Source organism: Impatiens glandulifera, chromosome 7 (assembly GCF_907164915.1).
Source record: "Impatiens glandulifera chromosome 7, dImpGla2.1, whole genome shotgun sequence".
Lineage (NCBI taxonomy): Eukaryota > Viridiplantae > Streptophyta > Magnoliopsida > Ericales > Balsaminaceae > Impatiens > Impatiens glandulifera.
The window spans coordinates 4,331,742-4,350,151 of record NC_061868.1 but is presented as its reverse complement, the minus strand read 5'-3'; the positions used below and the strand labels follow the sequence as shown (position 1 = coordinate 4,350,151).

The 18,410-nt window shown below is 31.4% G+C and overlaps 1 protein-coding gene across 5 annotated transcripts; it reads left to right on the top strand.

The window, feature by feature from the left end:
* Positions 1 to 5,570: 5,570 nt before the first annotated feature.
* On the top strand, positions 5,571 to 17,290 carry LOC124910484 (PHD finger protein ALFIN-LIKE 4-like). Of its 5 annotated transcripts, none has more exons than XM_047451128.1 (10): positions 5,571 to 5,831; positions 5,937 to 5,969; positions 7,465 to 7,693; positions 8,371 to 8,491; positions 9,192 to 9,489; positions 13,982 to 14,283; positions 15,489 to 15,626; positions 15,767 to 15,983; positions 16,783 to 16,830; positions 16,998 to 17,290. In XM_047451128.1, the coding sequence occupies exons 1-5, from the start codon at positions 5,735 to 5,737 to the stop codon at positions 9,462 to 9,464; spliced, it is 753 nt and encodes a 250-aa protein (XP_047307084.1). In that variant the 5' UTR covers positions 5,571 to 5,734; the 3' UTR covers positions 9,465 to 9,489; positions 13,982 to 14,283; positions 15,489 to 15,626; positions 15,767 to 15,983; positions 16,783 to 16,830; positions 16,998 to 17,290. The 5 variants fall into 5 exon arrangements, with proteins under 5 accessions (XP_047307084.1, XP_047307083.1, XP_047307085.1 ...); XM_047451127.1 differs by adding an exon at positions 13,340 to 13,424 and having other exon boundaries at positions 16,783 to 17,290; XM_047451129.1 differs by lacking the exon at positions 16,783 to 16,830.
* Positions 17,291 to 18,410: the final 1,120 nt, after the last annotated feature.

The window sequence follows — 18,410 nt, the reverse complement described above, 5'->3', positions numbered from 1 at the left end:
TGGAGCATGTCGAACATCTTTAAGCAGCAACTTCAACCCATTGCTAGATTCTAGGCAAACATTGCCAATACTAATAACATTACTTACGTCATTATTACCCATATTGGATACTCCAAAATTACCAGAAGTATAAGATTTAAAGTAATATATCTTTGGCGTAACATGTATGACAGCTCCTGTGTCAAACACTCAAGTTGACTCATCGCATACAAGGTTAATTGTATTCACGTCGTGAATAGTGAAGAGATCATAGGTAGTTGCTAACACACGATCTTCACAATCATCTTTCTTTTTCTTAGATCTGTTCGCTTCATTTATGAGCTTGTAACAATTATTTTTCATGTGTCCACTTTTACCACAATGGTAACATTTTGTATTTTGACTGAGATTTGTTTTGACTCTTATGTCTCAACTTATCTTTCTCACATCTACTATCATGTCCTCCCTGGTTTTCAGCAATAAACATATTTGACTGTGATGATGAACCTTGAGATTTTCATCTTAACTATTTATTTAAGACACCCTTTTGGTCATCTTCAATGATATTGTACCATTATAAACAGAGTTACAAAGAGAAACTTTAAAATTCTCCCATGAATCAGGCAAAATAGTCAATAACCAAAGCTCATGAACATCATCTTCGAAGTTTATTCCCATATTTGACAACTAATCAAGAACACCCTAAAACTCATTCAAATGATCAGCCATAGAAGCACTATCACTATATCTCAAATGAATAATCTTTTGGAGCAAAAATAATTTGTTACTTCTTGTCTTTGAAGCATACAAATTCTCAAACTTACTCCACAAAGAAGATGCATTTGTCTCATGCTGTATGTGGTTATAAACATTTTATTCAACAAATTGACAAATGAAATCACATACCTGTTAATGCTCAAAAACTTATTCCTCATCAGATTTGGAGGTGAATTTCTCATTACCAAAAATAGGTAAATGCAAAGACTTCATGAATAGAAGATCTTTCATTTTATCCTTCCAAATATGATAGTTTGAATCATTGAACAAAATTATTTTGTTTGTGTTAATCTCCATAAACCAATCAAAATAAAAACGCTTAAAACCAAACTGTGATACCATTATGATGGGAATAATGATGAAGAATCACCCCTGTGATAATAAACTATTCTCACTTGATTGGATCTTTAAGATCGATAAACAACAAACATAAAAGAATTTTAAATAAAACAAGAACACAAAAAATTTAACATGTAAAACCTTCTTAAATCAAGGAATAAAACCACAAGACTTTTTGTCCAAAAGAAGCTTCATTATAATCAAATTTTAAACACGAAATAAATGAAGATATAAAACTGAAGAAAGAAGAGATCTCACTATCTCTCTACAAGTGTATAATAGATGACTTTGAGATGTGATTTGATAATGTCATTTTCTCTAGCTTTTATAGCAGAACGAGTACAGTTCAAGAGTCTTTTCCAATAAGACAACTATGCCCCTATTTAACACAAAAGGACTCTTTGGCCTCTAGACTTTTGAGCTTTTGGACTTCTCCTCTTCTGAACTTTTTATAACATAGTTGGGAGCCTAAACAAATAACTCAATACATTGTAGATGCGATAGTGTGATTAGAAATTCTCGAGAAAGCTGATCTCCAATTATAACTTATGACACTAATACATTCCTCTTGGTTATGTGAAGTATGAATTATTCACGAATGACATATGACTTGGATTAAAGATCACATAAAAACTTAACGCCAATTAATGTGTTAGTGACGTCCAAGAACGATCAACCATAAAGAACGATTATAGAATGAAGCATAAAGAACGATTAGAGAATGAAGCATATCGATTTCTAATCCATATGGAAAATTCTACACATTCATTATATGTACCTAGGTTGATTAGGTATCCAACAATTATAAAATTAGAATCAAATAGATAAGCTATCACCTAATCAAAACATTTAATGTAATTGATCAATATTTTGTTTTGAGAATTTCCATAAGCCGATTGAATTGAGGAATTATTTGTTAACAAATTCTAACTAATTAGGAGAGTTATAATTCTATGTTAGGACCCTCGTCTTTGAGCCGGAGCTCAAGCACGACGGTAAATCTTCAATCGACGTTCTCGGCCAAAATCCAAACACAAAATCCACCTATTAAACTATGTATCAAACGCTCAGAAAATAACTAATCAATAGTTACAGATTGATTGATGGCTCACAGAACAATATTATTAACAATTATTGATTGATTGATTCCTAAAAATATATTTTGGGAGAATTAAAAAGGTCTCTTCCGAAGTTTTATTTTGGTAATTCATTCACTCTAATTGGTGCACCGTAGCACAAATTATTCCCTATTAAAGCTCGAGCAAGTTTGCTTGTGATAGCCGGCTTGAGAGATGTCTATTGGTTGACACGAGGAGAGTTCTAGACTAAGGCTAGTACCATCATGTAGTTGATCTTCAAGTCATCAACCTTGATAGGTGGCTTGTCCCTTGAGGTGCAACCTAGCTCCATCAATCTTTGGTGGAAGCTTCACTAGTCAAAGACCGACATAGGTAGCTTACGGGCTGGTTCATAATCGGTGTAGGGTGCATGCTGGTTCGAGATTGGTACAATATTGAAGCTGACTCCCAGACCTTCAATTTGGTAGGTCATAGGGACAAAATGGAGCAATGTAGTTGGACTTCTTTTCATTGAAAGTTCATGTTATCTCTAGTTTGTTCCTATGACTTATATCGTTTTTCTAAGGACTCTCTTATTGCACAAATGATGAGTTATGGTTCGAGCTAGGTACCAAATTGTTTCTCATTATGTTGTGAACATTTCGATAGCTTATATGCATTTCATGGTGCACCACAACTCCATCAATCTTCGTTGTAAGCCTCTGTAGTTTTTGGTTCTTGTCGATGACCTATTTTGAGTTTCTATCATGTTTTTAGGCTCATCTAGATGAATAATCGAGTTTTTGTTTGAACATGTTGTAGTTGACCTTGTGGTCATTTTGATAACTCATTGTCTCAAATTGGTAGCATTAACATTTGGTGTGACCAAGTGAATGAGGATGACCTAAACGATTTTTGGTTTTGAGTAAGTTGTTGGGTGAAGGCTAGGTTGATGAAAAATGAGTTGAAGAAAGTTGTGATCGGAGAAGAAATGGGAAGAATGTCAATTTTATTTATAAAGTTGGAAGGAGATGTCAAATTTATTTACAAAGTTGTAAAATTCTATTTATGTATACAAACTTGTCAAAATGTGTCAAAATTATTTAATATAACGAAATGCCTTCAACAAAGTTAAGTTTTTATCCACGTGGATATTTATTTTATATTTTGTTTTAACTTATTTTTTCCATTTAAAAAGACTTTTTTTTCCATTTAATAAATAAATAAATAAAACCCTTCTTTCTCCTCCTTCACCGATCCATGTACAATTTCTCAGACCCACTTCGTCTCTCTCTGAATTTCACTCTATGTTCTTCTTAATTAATGTCAACGCAATATGTTATATATTCAATGCGAAACATCGAGACTAGAAATTCTAGATTTCATTGAATAACTTGCCTAAAATTTTCGATTTCGCTGATATATTACCTTTGATGGTTAGAATTTTGAAAAATGAAACTGATATTCAAGAAACGGTTATTTAGATTCTAGCTTTGATTATAATCAAAGTTGGAGTTGATAAGTTAAATGTGATATGTCACATGTTTGTCATTGTGTTTGATTGTTCTTCGTAAAAGAAAAATTAGTTCCAAAATGCTTCAGCTAGGGTTTTGGAATTCATTTAATTAGATCCTCAATCACAGAGTTCAATCGTAGATAAACGAGATTTATTACGAATATTATATTATTTGATCGAACTGATTCATCCGATGATCAGATCACGAAACAAGCCTATATTATCAGGCCTGATAACAATATCAAAGTCTATGAATGATCAAGTTAAAAAAGGAATAGTAAAACAGTCTGCGACATTCTCTGGAGATTGAGATTCGTTTGTTAAGTTCTTGAATGTGATTGAATTGGTTGTGACGATATCTGCTAGTGAAAGAGAGGGGATGAAGATGATGGTGGGCCGCCTGCGAGTGAAAGAGGGAATGAAGATGATGGTGGGTTAGATCGTTTATATATTAAATAGAAAGAGAATGTCTGTTTGAAAACTAAAAAAATAGGTTAAAAAATATATATAAAATAAATATCCATGTAGATAAAAATTTAATGTCGTTTGAGGCATTCCGTTATGTCAAATAATTTTGACATATTTTGTCAAGTTTATATACATAAATAAAATTTTACAATTTTATAAATAAATTTGACACCACCTTCCAACTCTATAAATAAAACTGACATTCTCTTTTTGCATGCATGCAACCAAGTGACTCCACCCTTTTTGCATTTAGGTTGACTCGGTCGAGCCCGAGTTCACTCGCACATAGCTCGATGGGTTAACCCAACCTGACCTTTGCTTGCCCTCCGTTGGTCCATCGGCAAATGTAAGCTCTTGTCCGGTGCCGATCACCATGCGGTTTCCGTTGACCCGAGAATATATTTTCTTTATTTCTTTCTTTTTCTGAACATTTTTTCTGAAAAACACAATATTAATATTTATTTTATTTAATCTTAGCCAATTTGGCTTATTTATTTTAACTATTTTAGTTCTATTTAAAATGTTTGGAGGTTAATTAAGAGGATCACATGCATGCATGCAACCACATGACTCCCTCCCTTTTTTTCATTTAGGTGGACTCATTCGAGCTCGGGTCGACTCGCGCATAGCTCGCTGGGTTAACCCGGCATGTCCTCCGTTGGTCCGGTTGGAAACTGTCAGCTCCAATGCCGCGGTTCTCGACCCGGAAATATGTTTTATTTATTTATTTAGGTCAATTTCCTATAAAAACACAAAAAATAATATATATTTTATTCAACCTTTGCCAATTACGTTAGTTATTTTAACTAATTTAATTTTATTTAAAAATATTCAGAAATTAATTAATTTGGACTCCAAAAGATATTTATTTATAAATCATTTATTTATTTTAAATTCCGTACAAGGAGCCTTTATATAGATTTAATTTTTTTTTTTAAATTAGCTTGGAATTTTTAATACAGGTTGATTGAGTTTAAGAGCTCGGAATTTTTAGTACAGGTTGATTGAGTTTAAGAGGCTTCATTAATTTATTTAGTCCAACTTAATTACTCTGAGTTGTATATCAATTTAATCTCTGAAACTTGTTAGTTTTAAAATAAAACCTAATAAATACATCTAAATTTGTGTTTTCTTGACTTTCATTTGTTTCAAAAAAGAATTATATCACACTACTATCAATTTAATTTTTAATCATCAAATTATTTAATTAATCGATTAATTGAAATATTTTTATTTTATTTTATCTTAATTAAAAGAATATTTTAATAATTTATATTAAACCATTTTCAAATAATTTAGTCAAAAGAGTATTTATATTTTCAAAATAGGTCTTCTCCGATGTTGCCCTTATTGAAAAAAGGTCAAATAATTTTGGGCCCTACAGCCCATTTAGTTTTCCCTCCAACCGCATCAGAAGGAAACCTGTCCTAAAACTCACTCCCTCACTCTCTTTCTCTCTCTATCTGAACTCTGCTCTACAATCAACCAGCAGCAACGGTTCTATCATATCAGCAAAGGTGCGAGTTCTCCGCCTCTCTCTATATCCGCTATATCTTCCTACTTGAATTCTATCACTCTTCTTTCACAAGCAATCCCAATGGACCGATCAGCGCAGCCAAATCCTCGAACGGTGGAACAGCTCTTCCGAGACTACACAGGTCGGAGATCCGGTATCATCAAAGCCTTAACCTCAGGTATTTCTCTTGTTCTTTGCTAAATCTATCGATCCGCCTTTACTTCCTTTCATCGTAGATTTTGTTTTCTAAAATGATCTTATATCGTTGATTTTGTTGCTACAGATATTCAGGAATTCTACCAGCTGTGCGATCCAGGTTAGTATCTTACCGATTTAAGATTTCAGTTATCTTTTATCGATTTCGGCTACACTTGTGAATTGAATGATTTATTTATTTATTTTCTGATAGTTGTTTACACGTCTCTTGGATTTGGAAGTGAAAACCTAGCTTACTGCATTTTGATCTCTTGAGTTTTGCATGTCTTTTTAGATTGGATTTGAAGTTTTCTAACCTTACATGTAGTGCAATTCTCTTTGGTAGAAAGTATTTGATAAACATTGAACTAGAATTAGGTTTAGGTTTAATATCTAGAAATTGAGGAGTACGATGAATCAAACATAATTGAGTTCAGCTAAGAACTATTTAGATATGAATATGAGAATATAGAATCCTAGAGAGTATTATCTAGAGACCAGAAGTGAGAGGAATAGAAATTTCAAATAACCAATCCACTAGCTATCTTTCGCGCCATAATTCTTTGTTTTTACTTAACGGCTAAATAACGGAATTAACCGCTAGCCTCAAAACCCTCTCGTATCAATATTCCAATCCTGGCATAGTAAACAAAATGGAATATTTGAACGTGACTGAGATTTAATAAGATGCAGATGTAGAAGGATATGGAAACTATTGGATATATATACTCGGTGTTAAAAAGGGTTTCTTCTTCTATTTATTACATGACGACAAAATCGGTAACTGTCAGTGGTATGTTTACGATTTGTTGTTTGAAATGAGAAGAGGAATGATCGAAACCCTTATATGGAAAACATTTAACTTTCGAAGCACGTCCAAAGCTTATAAATGCGAAAATACATACTTATTTAAGAAAGCAATTAAAATCCTCTTGAAGGCGGATTGATCATGATCATAGAACTTACCCCAATTCTTACTCTGAATATGGCAACAACATAGGACAACCTTCCAGATTAGTTCGTCATTTCTTCTCACTCAGTTGCTCAACTGAAAACTCTTGCACTTCATTCATTTCATAGACTGACACCGCATTTGTACATCTAAATGTACTTAGAAATTTATATCACCTAAAATCTTATAATCTATTGGGATTGTTTGATGTGGGGGTTACTTGGCAAAAATCTAGGTTATGAAAAAAAGAATGTTTGATAAAAAAAGTGAGTTTTTTGGGATTATTGAAGTTCAATTACTAATATCCTTTTGTATTCAAAATTTAAGTATTATAAAGTAAAGTAAGGGTGTTTTAGTATTTACTTGATGAACTTAGTGATTTGATGATTGAAAGAGCAAGTAATGTGATACATATTTTTTCAAATAACCCATATTTTTTCAGAATTAGTTGTTCGCTCACTGGTAGTAGTTGATTTAAACCTGATTATGTGCTTAATGTACATTCATATACCTCTTCTTGCATTAATTGATTGGAATTTGGAAATTGAGATCGTAAAAGTTCTCAAGCTTGCTCTTGTACTACTTGGGTATCATTAGATTATTATTTTTACTTTGTTTTGATGCTGAATATAGTCTACTCTCATATATATATGGTTGTTGACAGCGAGTGAGAATTTGTCTTTATATGGATTGCCGAATGGGAAATGGGAGGTTACTCTACCTGTAGAAGAAGTGCCTCCAGAGTTTCCTGAGCCTGCCCTTGGTATCAACTTTCCAAGGGACGGTATGGATGTGAATGATTGGATAGCTCAAATTGCTGCGCACAGTGATGCTTGGTTGGTCGCTGTTTCTTTCTATTTTGGCGCCAGATATGGTTTTAAAAAATATGACAGGTAAATATTTCTTCCTGGTTGTATTCTTTTTTAAACATTGTTTAATATAAAGTACTTAAGACCTAATTTGGAAACACTTTTTTTATGTAAAAGATATTTCACGTGGATTTCGATCCACATGAGATCACGTTTGAAACCAGAACTTAGTCAAACACATTTCTAATATGTATTCGGATTCAGATCCAGAAACAAAAAGTGTTTCCAAACAGGTTTTGCGATAAATCTATACACAGACTCTTTCATAAAAAAAAGAATAGAGATTTTATAGATATATGATCTTAAAATCTGACAGGTAAATATTTCTTCCTGGTTGTATTCTTTTATAAACATTGTTTCATATAAAGTGCTTAAGACCTAATTTGGAAACACTGTTTTTTATGTAAAAGATATTTCACGTGGATTTCGATCTACATGAGATCACGTTTGAAACCAGAACTTAGTCAAACACATTTCTTTTATGTATTCGGATTCAGATCCAGAAACAAAAAGTGTTTCCAAACAGGTTTTGCAATAAATCTATACACAGACTCTTTCATAAAAAAAAGAATAGAGATTTTATAGATATACGATCTTAAAATGTCTGCTTTGTGATTTTGTATTGACTGTATTTTTAGAACTCAATCAAAATTCTATATTCTTACACATATTTTCTTCAAATTTTGAATTTTTTGTTCCAGGAATCGACTTTTTGATATGATAAACGATCTCCCTACTGTGTATGAAGTTGTAACTGGTAGATCTAAGAAGCTGCAACAAACGGAGAAATATAGCAACATTTCCATGTCAAACTCCAAAATGGTAAAGCCAATTTTTCTGAATCTCATTTAAGTTTTCCTCATGGATTATTTCCTTTCTATAATATCTCATTAGGCTTGTTCTCTCCTTTAAATGTCAAAGGGCTTGCGATGTGATTTATTTGGATGAAATCCAAAAATACCAAATATTTAGCTTATTTGAAAATTTAATTTTGCCACAATCTTTATCATACTGTTATTTTTGGCTTCATTAGATAGAGTTATATTTTCTGGATAATGTCCAAACTAATGATCATTAATTTTTAACTGCAAAAAAAATATCATTTGGAAAAATTGTATCATATCCCTTTTTTTTTTGTTCCATGATCCAAAATTTTGTCAAATTGTCTATTTTTTCATACATTTTTCACCTAAAATATTTCATCTAGTTCAATCACACTTTAAAAATCTAATGCTAACAAAATCACATTCCCTTTTTACTTTGGCAATTTTTAGAAGTGACTATGATGGCGATTATGGCAAAATACCCATGGTGTTTTCAATCATAACAAATGTAGATTTTTCCAGATCATAATCTAGATGAAGAAAATTGCATACCCAAACAACTGCTTAAGAGTATTTTTGTTCTAAATAACTAACTGTCTAAGTAAACAATATTATTTTCATATAACCCCATATCAAACAAGCCTTAAGCGTGCTGTTTCTCTTGATGAACTCATTTTGCTGTAATTTTTGTGGTGCAGGGAATGCTACAGCCAAAATTAGAACCAAAATTAGAGCCAAAAGTTGAAGATGATGATGATCTGGAAGAGGAGGAATACAATGATGATGATGAGGATGAAGCGACATTATGTGGAGCATGTGGGAAGAACTATGCATCAGATGAATTCTGGATCTGTTGTGATATCTGTGAAAAGTGGTTTCATGGTAAGTGTGTGAAGATTACTCCAGCTAGAGCAGAGCATATCAAGCAGTACAAGTGCCCTGGCTGCAGTAGCAAGAGAGCTCGTGCTTGACAATAATAATTGTCTCATGGAAAGGGTATAGTTCTCTCTATCAAAACTTATACTATGATCCTCTTACTAGTTTGACTCTCTTAATACTTTCAATCTCCAACTTTTTAATTATTTTGTTCAAGATGATCTTCTTTGGATAACAAAGTTTATGTCACTCTTAGTTTGAGATGCTCGAATCACCACCTTCTTTTATATGTTTGATTTAGATTGGATATACTTTTGTTTCTGGATTCGGATGCACTAGAGCTTGTTTGATATGGGGTTATTTGAAAAGAAAAATTAGGTTATGAAATCAAAATATTGTTTAATGAAGTTGATTTTTTGGTTAAATTATTAAAATATCTTAAATTTAAATTTTATAAATTAAACTAAGGGTATTTTAATATCTTAGTTGATGAACTAATAATAGATGAGTGACTATGTTTTTAATTTTCTAATTTAATTATGATATATAATTTATGTCATATTTTTAAATTTTTTACCTATTTTTTACTTCCAGTTTTTAAACATTTGATTTTCCACTCTTTTTTAAACTTTTTTTTTTATCTTTCAGTTTTTTCTTAACATATTATTATATTTTAGTTTCAATTTTTTTTGACAATTTGATTTGGGGTTATGTGATTTACCAGTTATTTCATATAATCCCTTTGATTCTATAATTTTTGGCTGAAATCAGTAAACTTTTATTTATAATAATACGTGATAATTTATAGTTTCTACCATGTATTTGGTTTCAATTATCATATTGCTCCTTAAAGTGTTTAATGTATGATTTTGATTTCTATATTTACAATAAAGTCTTAAATACCTCTTCCACTCACTTTTAAAATTTAACAGTCAGTTAAAAGCCACGAAGTCGGTGGTGACATGACCTTTAAAAAAAAAATAGTGTTCATCTATAATATCTTTTTAATTTCAGTTTTTAAACTTTTGTTTCAGTCTTTTGTATCATCTTTCTTAGCTTTCAGCTTTTTCTTAACATATACATATTTTTTATTTCAGTTTTCTTGATCTATTTTTATAATTTCCATTTTTTCCAAAACAATAATCTAACTCATTTATTTTGCTTAACAATAAGCAAGTCCCTGAGAGGGTTTAGTTGATCCATGATTTATCTTTCGTTTTTTTTTATTTCTATGTTTATTGGGATAGCAAATAGGATCCTCAATATCCTTATGCATGAAGATAATCAATTCGGCCGTTGTGTAATTATGATGACATGATATTTTGTGATAAAAGAAACTCATCCACTATAATAATATTACTGTAAACCAACATAATAAATATTTAGCAACTTTTCAAAATATCATTACCAGAAAGTTAATATATTTTTACATCACTGAAACATCACTATATTCTATTTTAAGATTAATCATGTCTCTCAATTGATATGCTTGTAATCACTGAAACATTTTGTGAGGTAATAGGTCATTTACAGTTAGTGATGTTATGCAAAAAGTTAATTTATATTGCATAACATCTTAAGATGAATCGTGCTCTCAATTGATATTCCTGTCATCACAGAAACATCTTGTGCAGCTACAAGTCAATTAAATTTAGTGATGTTATGCAAAATAGATTACTTTTTTTGATTTTGATGTTTTAAATAGTTATTAATATTTATTATGTTGGTTTACAATGTTATTGTTGAGTTTCTTTATCACAAAATATCGTTTCATTATTGTTAAACAAAATTATTAGTTAGATAATTGTTTTGATAAAAGAAATTGAAATGCAATAAAGTTATATGAAAAGTAAGTCAAAATAATTAAATTAAAAAACAAAAGGATGATCAAAGCTGATCTTTTTAAATAAGTCAAAAAATATTACATGAATTATAGGTGACAATTAAATAGCAAAAGAAAGTTCCATTAATGTCTATTTGACTTTAGTTGATGGTGTTAGTATTTTAGACTTTAGTGTAAGTAAAAAGTGCAAAATTAGAAATTACGCACTTTAAAGAAAGGGAAAAAATTACCAATAACGACATAGCTGCTTTCAGGTGACTTACTGTTCTTTCAGTTTCAGGGACTTCCCATTTGTGAGAGAAGGAAAAAGAAAGATTGGACATGGCTTTCATTCACCAATTCCTTTCCAGTTTAGTACTGGCCTTATGCCTCTGAGATAGCCCTTTCAATCACTTATGAAATATTTAACTTCAAGTTTCTTCAATAGTAAGAATAAAGAGTTGAAGCGGCCTTCAACCACAATGTGAAAGCAATAAATACTTATTCCTGAAATGGAAAGAGCTGCCAAAAGTTTTTTCTATAATATTTTAGTGGAGTGTGAAAGCAATAAATGCTTATTCCTGAAACGGAAAGAGCTGCCAACAGCTTTTTCTTCAATTTCTCGTGGAGTCAAATTCTTACGAGTACGAGTTACATGAATGGCCCCTTGGCTGATTTCCTTGAATTGGTATTTTTTCTTATCTTCCTATTTTGCAAAATTCTTGCAAAAATGGAAACTTAGGTAAGTAAATAGGCTCTCTTTCTCACATTCTATTAACCCTAATTATAAACACAATTGCGTTTACATGACGCAAACACAACATAGCAAAAAAACCTAACTAAGACAAAGACAACAACAATAGTATGAGGGAAAAACAACAAACACAACCAATCAAAAATAGAAATCTTCTTCGTTGGTCATCACTGGTAAGTTGAGCATGGTGTTTGACTAGTGTGTAGGATTCTCCGATGATTGGGGGGTTGGACCGATGCAAATCTGACCAAGCTGAAGGGAGTTAATTCGAAATTAGCAGTAGGAATCAATTCCTGAACCACGTTAAGGTTGGATAGGTAACCCTGTTTAGTGTAGGTTATGAAAAACCAAGGCCTTGGTTATCTAGGGTGTATTTGAACAATAAATTAGTTATTTTAAAATAATTTGGTTTGAGATAGGTTATTAAAAATTAGATTATAAAGATAAAAAGACAATAAGAATATCAACATAAAATGAAAAATATTTTAAAACATAATATAGTATTTTGATTAGTGATTTGAACAAAGATAGAAATATTTATTTTATTTAGTGAGGGTATTCATGTTGATGAGTTGAATTATGCAATTGATGCGGAGATTTGTTATACTCTCATCAAAGAAATCCTTGGTAGGAAAGGTTTAGCTAACTGGAAATAAAAAGTTGTGCAAATATAACGGATTATAATGATTGAGAGTACTGTGTTATCCTCCTCCGAGGAATAAACCTTTGTAGCATTAGCCATTAAGCTCTTTTTAGGAAAAGCCGATGAAAGAATAAGAAACTCTTTACAATTTCCTATTTCTTTTTGCTAGAATCTCTTTAACATGAAAGACATAGTATTGTGACAAAAATATCAGAAGAAACTTGTAACTTCCTGCATATGATATATTTTGTTATGTACATAAGAAACTTATAACATTTCAAAGGTAATAATCAATATTGATGGTACTTACATTTAGTTGTATAACCTTAGTTTGAAAGTTGTGTTAAGTGTGCCTTGGTAAACATCAGCCCAATCAACTGTAGTAGCAGTGAGCCAGTGACAAACCAAAATGAACCAAATCGTAAATACCACTTCTAGGGATTTTTCTCACTTCAAATCTGCCAATAATGAGGTTTTATATTATATCTAGGGTAAACAAAATGACTAGCCTACCCACCCCCAAAAACTAAAAAAATAACAATAATAAATACTAACAAAAACTACTGATCATTTAAACAGCAGTAATTTCCTGTTTATTCATTTATGATTTTACTAATTGTTGTCATTTCATATATCATAGCAAGTATATCATTTAGTTAGGAAACTAAATGTTTCAAAGGATTCATGAACTAATTGTTGTCATATCACCTTCAATATTACGGTTGTTATTGTAACTACTAATGCCATGTAGGAAGGTGCATAATTCCCTGCTGTTACACAGCTTATTCCATTTGCTGACGTGGCTAAAAAGGCATTGACAACTATTTAAGGGTTAGGTAAACTAACCCTTATATTTCTCTTATAACAGTTCCCTGGTTGGAATTTGGTATTATAAGCTTGCAATGTCATTAGTCCTAAATAGATGTTCCAAATATTAGCTTTTGCTTTTCAGATACAAATTCATATACCTTTTATTGCTCTTCTTCCAAGTTCCGATCTCCTTGGCTGAAACCCTTAGCAAATAATTAGGCATATCATTGTGATTATACCAAGTCTGTGTGAAATTCATATAGATTAAAAGGAACATTGGAAGAGAATTTGTTCTTACTGCCCTTTGGTGTATCTCAAGTTCTATATGAATATTGAATCACATAATTGTAGAAATTTTCTTAAACAGATTAAATCTAAGTCTCCCTTTTTTTTTCAAACTATTTGTTGTACTAGACTTTACAAGAATTTATAGCTTATATACACTTAGGTTTTCTCTTTGACTCCATCTTTTAATTTGAAGCTGAAATGGTGCGCAAAAAACACTATGTCTTTAGTATTCCTGTATGTTTCAGCTATTTCCTTGGGATATGTTACAGTTTTACTAAACCTTTTCTTCCCACAGGTTTGCTGTCATCTCCAATGGAAAAGAAGGATGGGATAGCGAAAGCGGGATTATCTGCAAGTGCCACTGCATATGTCCCTAAATCTCATGGACCATCTAAGAGTCTAGAAAAGGTTCACTCTAGTGAACTGGCAGAGGATGCATCTGTGAAAAGCCTAGTGACTCATCCTGCTAGTTCAACATCACCGGCATTTCAATCTGGTGGTGGTGCCTCAGCTTCTTTTCTAGGTGCAGGTTTATCGCCAAGCTCATCAACGGGAACATTGTCGTCAGAAAAATCAACCTTGAACCCTCATGTTAAGGTGCGGAATACTAAATTACATGTATTTGTTATCAATAAAGAGTAGATAGTTAATAATGACAAGTAGTATTCCAACATAGACATATATGTGACTATTTGGAAACACTTTATCTTTCTGGATTTGGATCCGTAAAAGAAACTGCCTATAAATTTCTAAATCTGTGTATGACTAAAAGCTTGTTTGATGTAGTTTCTGTTTATGAAATAATTAGTTTTTTTAAACCTTGTTTGTGAAAAGGTGGAATATTTGGGATTATGCGGGTTAAATGATTAAAATATCATTTGTATTTAATATTTAAATTGTTATAAAAACAAAGTAAGGATAATATTTTGGTTGGTGAATTGAACGATCTGATTAATGATGGGATAAGGGGTTATTTAGATTTATTATACAAATAACCCTTCATCAAACAAAGCCCAAGTTATATCAGCATCTTAATCTGTGAGGGCTAGTTCAATATAACCGCATCTTAATCTGTGAAAACTGTACAGTCTAGTGCCTCAGCTTCTTCTGTAGTGTGCATGTTCATCACCATGTTCATCAACTGGTACATTGTTTTCTGAAAAATCAACCTTGAACCCTATTGCCAAAGTGCGGAATGCTAAATTACTTGTATTTGTTATTAATAAAGAGTAGATTGTTAATAATGACAAGTAGTATGCCACCATAGACATAAGTGACTATTTGGAAACACTTTATGTTTCTTGATCCAGATCCATACAAGAAAAGCCTATAAATTTCTAAATCTGTGTATAAATAAGAGCTTGTTGAAATAAACCTATCTTATTTTCAAAACCTTGTTGGAGAAAAAGTGGAATATTTGGGGTTATGTGAGTTAAAAGACTAAAATAACATTTGTATTTAATATTTAAAATGTTATAGAAAAAAAGTAGGATAATTTGTTATTTTGGTTGTTGATGGGATAAGGGATTATCCTAAGTTCTATTTTCAAATGGAGAAATGATAGGGATCAGTAAAATATTGACCAGAACGAAAAATCTCTCTCCTATTTAAATTTTCAATCCACTCATGAAATGACACATCATTCCCGTCAACTTTCTTATTAATATTTTTCCTGCTCCATATCATTTCTCTTTCAAATGCATTCCGGATCCACATCAATATGAGATATTTGACCGAAAATTCGCCTTTTATCTGAATCAGTTGCTTACCATTGATTAATCCTGCCTTCTTTCTCCCCCCAGTTTAATGTGACTGTTCAGGAATTTAAGTTCAACACTTGAGACCGGCTTCTCCAGTTTTTGAGGGTCGGTTTTATTTCCCAAATAATGTAGCTGGCGACTGGCGTTGGACACATGCCTGCTATGCCTAATGGCATTAGGGTAAGTATTTTATTATAGTTCCCCTGTTTTTAAACTGTATTTTGTTGAGCAATATCATAATTGTTATTAATTTTCCGAAAATCCTTTTCACCCAAGGTTTCCATTGCTTTTCTTCTCACTTGTCTGTTTTACTTAAACAGACTGGACATTCATTTGCGCACCAACCTGTGTTTTGGTTCCACCGGTTGCATCTATGCAGTCATCATAGGGATAATATACATCCGAGTTTTCTCTTCTATTGAACATCTCTTTTATCAAGAAATTTCATTTGACAACTGGATTACTAATATCACATTATCTTTTTTCAGTATGAGCAGCAGATGATTGTTGCTACACGTCGCAGCTTATACTCCTGTTGTACGTATTGTTTCTTTGCTTTATTTCATTTGTTTACATTCCAGATGATTTCCACTTTAGAATGAGACATTTTGAGTGCTTGTGGAGCTTCCTTCTCTATTAACATGCTATTTTAAAAAAGGCACGACATCAGATGCCAGCGATTAACTTAGTAATGATAATAAGAACTAAACTGCACATGGATATTGTAAGACTAAGTTTAGTTTCCAAGGTGTGATCCCATCTGGATCACATCAAATGAGAAAATGACAAAAGCATTTTTTTCAAATGAAGTCCATCGAACATTTTGAAAACTGGTACTTTATCATCATCTTATTTGAAAATTGCAATATTAAAATTATTAAGTGTTTTTTCATGTTTGTTATAAGTTTGTTTTCTGCTGATCCAAACTATTATGATTAGACTCTAGTTTTATTATGCTTGTTGATCCAAACTAACTTCCTTTGGTATAAATTTCAATAATTTGATTTATTAAGATCATTTTGCTTTTCGGAAAACATATAAATGTATATTTTTCTAATCATAAAATGTTAACAAAACTGTTCTTTATACGAGTCAATAAAAGGTACACAGTTCACTACTTAATTTGTGATCCCAAAACTCACTAGGGTACCTCAAGTGTCAAGATTTTCATGAAGACTAGGAGGGCTTGTTTGGTGTAGACTATTTGGATCAAATGGCTAAACTATCCTTAGTAAATGATATTTTAAATTGTTCAAAGAATAAAATAGGATATTTTTGATACTTTTAATTGACGAGTTGATTGAATGTTTAAAATAACCTTCATTTGTGCTTACAGGAAATGCCTTGTAAAGGAGAGACTATTGACCAAACAACCTCACTTCCGGTCTGATGGATTAAAAACGCTTTCGATGCATACGACAAGCTCTTTATGGGCAGTTCGTTGCATCTAAGATGCCTCCAAATCTTCAAAGCTATAAATATGTTCTAGAGAAGTTCGTTGCATCTATGAGTTGATTGAATGTTTAAAATAACCTTCATTTGTGTTTATAGGAAATGCCTTATAAAGGAAGAGAGACTATTGATGATGGATTAAAAGCGCTTTCGATGCATACAACAAGCTCTTAACGGGATTAAGATGCCTCAAAATCTATATGTGCTAGGGCAGATATTTGGTGCTTCTTGGTTAGTGATTTTATTTATTTCGGGTGTGGGCATTACGTCATATATTTCAATTGTGTCATGAAACAATATAAAAATACATGCTGCCAGAGTTTTTGGTTAACATTGAGTTGTATGACCACATTTTTCTTTATATAATTTATGTATTTGTTTTGTAGTTGATATATCATGTGTTTATTGGTCTCATTAATAACCTTTATTTTGTGGATTGCGATTGTTTTCAACATGTATATATTGGTGTTTATTGTGTGTTGTTGAATACCATTTGAATGTAGTAACATTGGCTTCATTGGAAAACATTTTTTTTTGGCAAAGTTAGGCTTTATAGATTTAGATATTAGATGAGAAAAGAAAATGAATTGTTGTTCAAAATTGTTGGAAGAGGAGAAAGTGATTACTTTAAATATTTGCATACCTTTACTTGCTTGTTCTAGATTTTGTCAAGATCAATTTAATTTAAATTCAATTCACACAATCTAATCGAGGGGGAGGATTCCATTTGATGTCATCGGTGGCTTAGGTTCAAGATTTGAACTCTAAGTCTTCGATTTAGTTGTTTCATTTGGTGTATTAGTTGTTTGAGATATCCATCACGGGTTGAGTCAGTGTTTAACTAGGTTAAAAGAACCGTTTTGTAGATCTACAAAATACCTATTTTGTAAAAAAAATTTAGTTCGACATCTCGTATAACACATCTATCTGCCAATAAGAATTTTATGTAAATTTGAAGACTAATTGAATATTAATTTAATGTAGATTTGAAGATTAATCGAATAAGGATTTTATGTATATAAAATTGAAAAGATTGTTTCTTGAATATTAAAGATTTTACTTACTAAAATTTAGTTAGTCATTTTTTAAATTACTAATAAAGTAACTTAACAAAAAAAGAGTTATTAATATTTGATAAGACATTATTATATAATTAATGATTAATTTTATTAATATTAGGGTTTAGTATTAATAAGACATTGATATTTTACTATAATTAAAGGATGATGACTCTGAAAATCTCTCAATTATTTGATTATCTAATTTTTATACTCTTTTTCAAAAAATAATATCTATTTAATTAATAACTAAAAAATCATTAATATTTGTGATCACCAACTATTAATTAGTCCACAGAACTAGATTTAGGGTTTAAACTATATTTTTTTTTTTTATATAAATTTAATTAAATATATGAGACATTTTCAAAGATGGGCCCATTAGCCCAATTAGATTTCTCTTCACCCGCATTTGAAGGAAAATTGTCCAAAACCCCTCTCTTTCTTTCTTTCT